This window comes from Syngnathus typhle, linkage group LG3 (assembly GCF_033458585.1).
Source record: "Syngnathus typhle isolate RoL2023-S1 ecotype Sweden linkage group LG3, RoL_Styp_1.0, whole genome shotgun sequence".
Classification (NCBI taxonomy): Eukaryota; Metazoa; Chordata; class Actinopteri; order Syngnathiformes; family Syngnathidae; genus Syngnathus; species Syngnathus typhle.
Window position 1 is genome coordinate 4,482,205 of NC_083740.1, and position 10,014 is coordinate 4,492,218.

The following is a 10,014-nucleotide window of genomic DNA, read 5'->3' on the forward strand; positions in this document are numbered from 1 at the left end:
AAGCAGGAAATGACATCATCGTATTTGACAACGTAATGAGATTACACTCCTCCGAAGTGCAGCGCTGAAAACATTAGACTGCATCATAGCGGGCATTTGCAATGCAAACCTTTGACTGCTGCAAATTTCTCAATTGCCAGCTTTCAAAAGGTGACTCACTAGCGCTCTCTTTTGAAAGTTAACAGGATTTGGTACTGTAACTGGAACCGATTGTGGGTTGTGATGGAATATTCCAAGTGAAACACTGAAGGAATTCTTAAAATTATACAATATTTCAGTTTGCATAAGTGGTTTGGATGGATTTCATATTTCTCCCAACTTAAAAATATTGAACACGCATATGATCCATGGCACTTTAATCAGCAACATGTGTACAAGACATGTTTCTAGTAGTTAACAATTTGCTGAACGGTGATACATTGTAGAATATTTGTACCATATGTGTATAAAAGAATGTCTCTGTGGTTAGGGCACATATGGAAAATATCTTAGAAACAAATGATATAACAATATATTATATAGACTCGTATAATATATTATTTAAGGCTAAATTTCAAACAGGTTTCTCAGTGTTACACTTAAATAAGTCATTGGTTGTTTTAGTATATGATTGAATAAAAGTTATGAAAACGAGACAATTGTGCGTTTCATGCAATACAAAACATCATATGAAATAGCCGTAATGATGACAAGGGTAGATAAAAAAAAAGAAAATACAAGAGAACCACATAGTAAATTGGTATACATAAGTTGTTGACCTGTTTGGCTGCTTCAAGTTGGGTTTTCTAAGAGCTCCAGAATTATTTCTTGAAGAAATCGTGTGTCAAAATTAAGAACAGTTTCCTTAGTTTCGTTATAACGACCGAAAAGCAAGTGCTGCATTACTAACTTAGTAAATTAGTACGTAATGCAAAATCTATGATAGCAACCAATATCGAAAAATGATGCTGGTGCAGCATAAGGGAAGTGCTACCTGAGATTCTCAATTAACAGAGTAGAAACGTATTTAAAAATATATATATATATATTTGTGGCTTAGAAATTTTTATATAGCAGCTGCATCTCAAATCTATTTTAGTAGCGCAATTAGAAAGTTTAAAAACTCAAATACACTAAACAGAATTATCAAACAAATCAGAAAATCCTTTCAAGATCAAAAATGTCTTGAGTTTTTTTTTTTTTATATATAATTATCAAATGTTGGGGCTCTTCCACTCTGTGAATCCAACAAATAATAGGAGTTTCACTATTGGACATTTTCAGGTGAAATTAAGAATTTTGGAACTGGATTTGTTAGGTGCAATTTTGATTTGATTTGATTTGCAACTCCATTTCTTGTTCTGAAATGTATTAAAAATATTTTTTTTTTTAAAAGAATCACATGTTCTCTAAAGCTATTTTTTCAAAATAAATATGGCTGTAATCTCCATTGCACTATTGCTTAATAAAAGTGTTTTGATGATTAAATGCTTCAAAAAGTGAGTTTTTTCCTTAATTTTAAAAGAGTAAGGACAAAAAGTCTTAAACGAGGATTCTGGTTCCCCAGAATATAAAAACACTAAACAGGCATACCATGTCAAGTGGCCATCCCTTCCGAGGCTGCAGTCAAACTGGATCCGCCCGAAAGTTTTGTGCGTGTTGATGGGCCTGAGGCTGAAATCTGCTAAAAAAACTAGCAGGTTAAAAAAAAAAAATCAACAACACTGAGTTGGCCTGACATCGAGCCATGAAATACTACGTGTGCTTTCATCCTGCACAAAGCGGCTTGTTCCTGAAGAATTCACGACCAGTTCATTCCTCATCGGAAATGCTAGTCCAACTGATTGGATTCTTCTCCTTCAGTCAAGTGCTGGAGAGGAAAAAAAAAAAGGGTGCTCCTCCTCAATTCACCAGCAGGACGTCCTCGTATGTTGTCATTCTGGCGGAAATACAACATGGTTAGTATTTTGATCATCAACAACAAGAAAAGCGTGTGCTTACCGGTCACAGCAGCAGAAAAAGGAGCACGGCGACGTTTCCATTCCCCTGAACTTGCCGGAGCTTGGGGCGTCGGTGCACTCGGCGATGAAGGCGTGCAAGTCTGTTATGTGGATGGGCTCCTGGGTTTGATGCTGTACCACAACATACAGGAAACATTTGCATTTCCACTTAAAGTTCCCGGAATGTTTACTTTTTGCTAGCAAACAAAGTTTGCAATCGAATCTCACGTTGTATGTGACAAAATTACCATTGAACACGTAGGAAAGTCCAATTCCTAGCATAATTCTGTATGAAAAATTATTTTTGAATGATTCAAATGTCAGTATTCCGTTTCGAGAGAATAAATTTTGAGTTTGCTGTAAGACATCAAAATGATTATAAAAACAAAAAAAATATTTAACTCTGGTGAATCTATATAAGTTGCACTTTTTAAACTGAACTACAGAAATAAATTCAAAATAATCTAATTAATACAGAAATTATACAATAATTCTGTACTCCTCTTAAAAAAATAAAATGATTTTTTTTCCCCCGGCTAAACTTACCCCATCTTGTAAGAATAAAAAATGTTTGCTAGAATATAACTTTTATACTTCACCATTCTATAAATACAAGCCCCTACATACATATTTGCATACATACAAAAGTTGTTGAAACAGACAACTTTAAAATAACAACAAAAATGACTTTTCTGCTCTACCTTAATGGCCTCGTAGGCGCCGGTGATGAGCGCGATGAAAAGCGACAGCACCATGTAGATGAAGAGCGAGATGAAGGTGTACAGGTACACCTGGCTGAAGAGCCACACCAGCGTGCTGCTCTCCTGCATTCCCGAGAAGGTCACGAACATGTCGTCGCCGTTGATGAGCGAGAAGAGGCATTCGGACACCATGGACAGCGAACGAAACTGCCGTACAAAGCGCTCCAATAAGCAAACGTGACCTTACGACCTCAGGACAGCCCTGTTTCCTCAATTAGCAAGGCTAATTAAAAGGCTGACTTGTTGGTGCGGTACCTTAACATGATACGGTCCAAGCACGATCCAGCCACAGAAGCAGTAGCCTAAATATATGACGGCCACACAGCAGCAGAAGCGGATTACGTTGGGGAAGGCTGCCCGAAGAGTCACGATCAGGATCTGAAGGATGACATCGTTACGTTTTTAAACTCGGTGGAGATCGCGTGACAAAGCCGAGTAGCGGCTGCGCAGCTTACGTTGTATTTCTGGAAGAAGGTGAGGTAGCGAATGACTCCCACCCATACCAAGAGGGTGGAGGTACCCATGAGGATACCGCATAGATCATAGGAAGACATATTCTGTCGAGTGAGAGGAGGGAAAAGATTAACTCCGTGACTTCCAACCTATTTGACATTTCCGCTCACCTTGGACTCGATGCCAATCTTGATGACGCTTCCGGTGATGGTGAGAATGTCGCTGACGATAAGGAGGATGTACCAGCCGTTGATGAACTCCAGACGGTCTGCCCAGCAGACTTTGTGATTTAGGTTCTCCTTAAAGAACTGCACAAACTCCTGATCAACACAAATAAGCAGTAAGCAAATCGTAGACCTTTTTGAGGGGTACTTTCCCCAAAAAAGTTTTTGTAACGCAGTGGTGACCTGTTGCAGAATGATGCCTCGCAGTATGGAGCGCCCGCATAAAACCAGCGACAGTGTGCACACAAGAGCCACGGCGACATCGAACGCCACACGGGTGTAGTTCTCAGCTGGCGATTCAAATAAATATAAAAAAAAGAAATGTGTTTGGGGGGGTTGGATTTGAATTGGTAAACTTTGTGCAGAAAATAAAATGATTTGGATCTAAATATATGTTTTGAGTGGTTACAAAGTGTATTTAAAAAAAAAAAAAAAAAAAAAAGTATCTCGTGCTCACCCTGTCCGGACACGCTGGTGTCTTTGCACTCCTTTATGGAGGCTTGATTCTCCAGTCGTATTTTCACTTTGCCGCTGTGAGCCTTGTTGTCCAGCACGATCTACTCGACACATAGCAACAGTCAAGTCACGTCCACGACTAGTTCAGAAACCGAGCGGGACAAAATGGATGACGTGTTGGTTCAGACTTGAATTTTTTGTTTCCTCCTTTTCAAATTATCGACGGTAGTTAGTGGCTGTCCAAAATGAGGAACATGTGGGTGTATACAAATTGAGAAAAAAAAAATCCACCTTGAATCTTCTATTTAAAAATATAAGCAAACATTTGTTTTAATCACGTTGTTAATTAAAGGTGCCTTAACCATAAACAAAATGTTGTATATAAGTGGACTTATATGTCAAAATATATAAAAGATAATCACTTCATTAAATTGTATGATGTCAAACATGCTTCACGTAAAAAAACAAATTATATAGTTTATAAAAATTTATGGAACTCTATTTTGTTTTATTCCTTTAAAATCAGAGTTCTAAACAAATGAAATATTTTATTAAATATATTGAAGTTTATTTTGTTTTATTCTTTTAAAATCAGTGTGCAGAACAGAATCAACACACAAGTACTTTTCTCACCTTTATGTAAAAAGTGTAGCAGTCAGGAATCTCATTATTGATGATGGTTTGCACATTGATGGCCTTCAGCTGAAACTCGATGGTGACGTTAATAAACCTTAAGAACACAGGGACACAAGCTGATTCGCCCAAACAAAACAAACAAACAAAAAAAAAAAGAAACGACCCGAAAACACGCAATCCACACGAGCCGGAGCGTGCGTGCTGATAATAAACGTGTCGAACGCCGCCGCGAGATACGATCTTTGCCGTGACGGAGGAGACTGACGGAATCGTCGAAAGCCATGTGAAAAATGAAGCCTTACTTGTGGAACTTGAGTGTAAAGTTCTTGTAGGAGCTGGTGAGCGGGGCGGGGGGCACAGACAGAGGGTTGACTCCGACGCAGTCTGGGCAAAGTGAAGTCGATATATTAGATAAATTGTGTGTGTGGGGGGCGGGGGCTTTGCGTCGTACCTGTGATGATCCGCGGGTCGATGCTGAAGGTGTCATTGGCGGGGTCGATGCGGCCCCTCTTGTAATACTGCTGACAGAGGGACAGCGCGCTGCCGTTGACGCCCACGCCGTAGACGTAAGCGTAGCGGCCTACTGTGGTCTCCGGCAGGGCCAGATACTGCGACGACATTAGCAGTGCTTCAAATCCCCTGACCCAGGGTCGGACTTTTTGTCCATCCCAAAAATTTTTTTTTTTAAATAAATTCCAGAACTAATCCCCCCCTGTACATTCAGTACATGGAGTTACCTGGTCCACAGCGTAGAAGATGTGCTTGTAGACGTCCTGTTGTGTGTAGACGGCAGAAGAGCTGTCCGACGACTCGTCAAAGTCTTTGAGGAAGAGATACTTGAACGTCATGGTGTTCTCCTCTTTGAAGGTCACCACCACTTGGTTGCTGAGGCCAAACAGCACCAACTGGAGTAATAAAAGGGGGACAGGTGTGATGGCGGATGACAGAAAAGAATCGATACCGTTTTTTTCCGTGTATAGTGCGCCCCCATGTATAGTACGCACCCCTAACAATGGCATGCTGATGCTGGAAAAAAGCTTGTACCCATGTATAATACGCACCCAATTTTTATGAATTTTTTTTTTAATTTTTTTTTTTTTTTTTTTAAGTCCCAAAGATCGTCACACACGCAGGGAGGCAATGGGTCCCATTTTTAAAGTCTTTGGTATGGTCTTAACTAGGCTGGATGTCATTTTTTTTGTTGGCGTTGATTTCTCCGACTGCCCCTAAACGCACCACCGCGCTCCGTGCGCACACGGCGGCTCTGTATGGGAGAGACGTTGAAGAGGAATAAAAACACCCTTGGAAACCAAAACTTGCCCCTCGTCGTGACTCGGAGCCGCAACAAATGTTTCGGATTTGTGTAGGGTACATTGTGACAGACGGCAAACTAGCAGGTGATCGAGCGAGCGTCTGATACAAGAGCATTGCGGTCGTATGGAGCGTGTTTGAAATGAACAGCAGAGACGAAAGGAACAAGGCAAAGTGTTGTGAAATAAAATATTACCTGTAATACGCATTTTGTTATTTGCTGATTGAAACTGCTAATTAAACTGTGAATTGAAACTAATAGGTGGAGAACTGAACTCTCGCTCTTTATATAGCTGACGTGTCTTGCGCAACCGTTCTGCGCATCTGTAATGGCGGCCTCCGTATGACGTCCGGTCCGCGATGGAGATTAAAAAACAAACAATATTTGACAATAACACACCATCGAGGATTGCACGCACCATCGCATCAAACGATGTGTCGTCAATTATGAATTTTACTAAGTGTGTTGGGCAGGATGGCTGAATGCGATGCGCGATTGACAACAAACAAGAAGAAAGGTGAGTTTTATTTCAGGGGAGATTTGTCATGTCTCTTCCCCAGTTTTGCTATGTGTCTAGGTTGCCATAGTTTCTGTTCGTGTCACCCCGCTCTTCCTGTGTCACCTCAATCGATGTAACGTGTTTTGTATTTAAGTCCTGTCTGCCCCTCGCTCACCGTTGGATCATTGCATGTGTTACTGTCATTCTGTTCCTGTCTTTGGTAATGTCACCCTGTCTTTTTGTTCCACGACTTTGTCGGTCAGTCCTGTTGTTGGTTTTGTTGTACCATGACTTTATTTAAAAAAAAAAAAAAAAAAAAATTTAAAAAAAAAAAAAATTAATTTTTTTTTCTTTGTACCCATGTATAATACGCACCCCAGATTTTAGGACAATAAATTAGTAAAATATTGCGCACTATACACGGAAAAAAACGGTAGTTTGATACCTGAGCGGTGACAATGATGATCTTGAGCAGCTGCAGGATCAGCTTGTAAGGTTTACGACCTTTAGCGTGGTATTTGTCACAGGGGCTCATGAAGAAGTACTTCAACTTCCTGCGAATGGCTTCCTCGTCATACTCGGCGCTGACCCAGTGAGCCGTGGCGGCGGTGAAATGGTGGTTGGCGTGGTTATCGCAGCGGTTGCTATCCAGAGGCTCGTGGTGTTCCCCGCTGTCGCCTGTGGAGTCGTAGCAGCTCAATGAGGCGGGGTGGCTCTCGTCTTCTGGCAAGCAAAAAAAAAAAAAAAAAAAAAAAAAGAAACACACCTCAGTAACACAGACCTCCACCAAGGCCTAAACAAGAAACACGGAAATGTGGAAACGGAGACCCAGAATTTGACTAAATGTACTAAGTTCTTATTACATGAGCACAACGAGTGTTCTGGGTCACCTCCGGACAAAATCCAGAGACGCAAATTCAGCAGTATTCTTTTTTTGAGGTGCAATGACCTCTCCATTGGAGCAAGTATGCCAAACCTCCAGAAAGATAATATTCAGGTAATTAAATGAATCGTTTTGTAAATTTCTAAAAAGGAACATCAAAGTGAATTAAATTTAACGGCAGCATATTGTTAAAACACACACACACAACAAACAATAAAGCACAACTTTTTAAATGGTCATGCTGTGAGTTAAACTAATTACAACTTTTGTTTGAATTCCTGCCCACAAAGACGCCCAGTCATGTTTTACCCATGTCACATGGTTTAAATCATGAGACCCACAGTAGCAGGGCCATCCAGCACTATCTGGCCTAGCAAAAAAAAAAATTCTGAACCAACAACACGCAATTGCAGAACACACACAACGTGCATCATTTTTTAATTTAGGGTGTTATCAAGACAGAAAGACTGTTGATTCAACTTCCTGGATGAAAATGAGAAGTGTGCCATTGAGTGTGATACGCCGCAAACTGAAACTGACTTTCCTGATTAACTCTAGAACAGAAAAAAACAAAAAGTCAGAGGACAAAAAGAACTAATCCATGGCTGGTTAGTTATCACAAATGCTCAATTGAGGTTCTACTGAGTAAATAAAAATGACTCAACATGAGAAGGGTGCTGTACAGAGGTAGTGACAGCCTTTGCGTGCCAGCGGCACAGACAGGATTCCAAACACTTACTATTTCCTGCAGACAAAAGCGAAGAAGGCAGAGTCGATGGATATCTGCCATCAGGGGAGCGTGCCGATCGTTACGCTCCATGAAGATTGGACAAAACAAAACCTGACGGCACGCCATGCCTTGACACACACCGAGTGTAATCCGCAGAAAATCTGGCTCTTTGGGTTCACGACCGTCTGCGGAGCCAGGTCGGAAACAGCGATCGAGCGGCCTGTCTGTCAATCAAATGGTCTACAACCGGTTATCGGTGCTTAACATCTCGTCTGGTGACGCCAGAGGCCAAACATTACCTTGCAAAAAAAGGGAATGCACAACTAGAAAGGTGGTGACTGGCCTATTCTCTTTCTTATGAATTCTGAGTCATGCGTACAATGATCGTTTAGAAAGTTAGAGTAAAAAATCTCCGCGCAATTTTAAACGTATAATGAACAAACAGCAAATTTTGTGCTCCCTCCCAATCAACACTATTTGAAGGTTTTGTTCTATTGGTACCCATTGGTAAAATTCTCAAAGTGATGCAACGCAGTCATGAAACAATTCATTCTTTGCGCCAAACAAAACATTTGAGTGACAAACTTGATGGGACACGCCAAAAATCACAACGGGATTAACAACCATATGAGGTGAGAACTAATTAATAAAGAAAAATCTATTTCAATCTACAGTTGCCCACATGCTTCAGTGAGAAATCATGTTCTTTTGTTGTAAATTAAATTTAAATACGCATAGCATTTGGCAATGTCAATGAAATGTAGAATAAATAATGCTCTGGTTAGAAAAAAAAATGTCATTCTACACAATTGCATGCATCATTTTGATCTCCAAATAGATCATTTCGATCTCCAAATAATTCATTTCACTCATCACTATAAAATAACGTGTCTCATTGGGTGAACTGAAGAGGTTGGAACGAATTTTAACATAAATGGATAAATCTCTTTTAACACAAGAACACGACATGACTTAAATAATGATGCACTTAAGCATCACGTCAGTTCAGAACAACTTTCAGCCTCAACGTAAACCACTAAAACAAGCAATGTAAAAAGGAAATGAAAATAAATCCAATGTATCAACTTGGATTACGAGGCGGTTTCAGTAATACCGACTCGGTTTTGCCAACACAATTTATCCAGAACGAAGAAAGCTAAATAAGAGCAGCCTTCTCTTTTTTTTTTTGATGACCGAAAAAAAAAAACACAACAAAACGTCACAACATATAATGATACAAAAAAAATAAAAATAAAACACGAGATCGGTACAGTCATATATTGACAGTCCAGGCACAAAAATAACGCAAAAGTATGTCACGAGGAAGCGGTCGGTATTACATTACCTGGGCCGTCATGCTGTTCCATCGCCGACATGTTTATGTTTTAAAATATAGACATAGATATATTTAAATCCGGCGAAAAGTTGTTTACTCTTCGTACTGTAAAGTTGTGGAAAGAGTTCTGATGATAGGCTGTCTGCATCCGGAGTCATTTCCGGTCTCGGATCACGTGGCCAGACACCACGTGACCAAACGGAAGTTACCGACGAAAAACCGAACACACTGCATTATTAAATTAATAACCAGTGTAACATGAGGTTATTGTTTTTACTGTGTAAATTTTTCTGATTTCTTTTTGTTGTTCTAATTATTTGCCTTGAATATGATTTAAATAAATACACAAATAATATAACATTTGTATGATTTTATTTTTGTTGTTCTAATGATTTGCCTTGAATAGGATTTAAATAAATACACAAATAATATTACATTTGTATGATTTATTTTTGTTCTTCTAATTACTTGCCTTGAATAGGATTTAAATAAATACACAAATAATATTACATTGTATTGTTTGAGTATTCATTTTTGACTGTGTGTTATATTTTACTTCATTAAATTGTTATACAATATTGGAGAATATAACATGTGCTTTGGGGTCATATGTGTAAGCGACCCCCCTCCCTTCTCTTTGTCTTTCTCTCTCTCAGCACTATCAGGATACACTTTCTCTTGATGATATTGTGACCTTTGTAATTTGTTTGGGGGCAGTCGCTGTTGAGCATATAATGCATCTTTC

General features: G+C 39.6%; 1 protein-coding gene across 2 annotated transcripts; it reads right to left on the reverse strand.

The window, feature by feature from the left end:
* Positions 1-339: 339 nt before the first annotated feature.
* On the reverse strand, positions 340-9,440 carry LOC133151595 (mucolipin-1-like). Of its 2 annotated transcripts, none has more exons than XM_061274764.1 (14): positions 9,279-9,440; positions 6,766-7,040; positions 5,247-5,414; positions 4,961-5,117; positions 4,812-4,893; positions 4,507-4,603; positions 3,875-3,974; positions 3,601-3,707; positions 3,364-3,513; positions 3,196-3,297; positions 2,996-3,118; positions 2,681-2,887; positions 1,981-2,111; positions 340-1,918 (listed from the first exon to the last, which is right to left on the reverse strand). In XM_061274764.1, the coding sequence occupies exons 1-14, from the start codon at positions 9,307-9,309 to the stop codon at positions 1,882-1,884; spliced, it is 1,767 nt and encodes a 588-aa protein (XP_061130748.1). In that variant the 5' UTR covers positions 9,310-9,440; the 3' UTR covers positions 340-1,881. The 2 variants fall into 2 exon arrangements, with proteins under 2 accessions (XP_061130748.1, XP_061130747.1); XM_061274763.1 differs by having other exon boundaries at positions 6,766-7,043.
* Between the last annotated feature and the right edge of the window lie 574 nt (positions 9,441-10,014).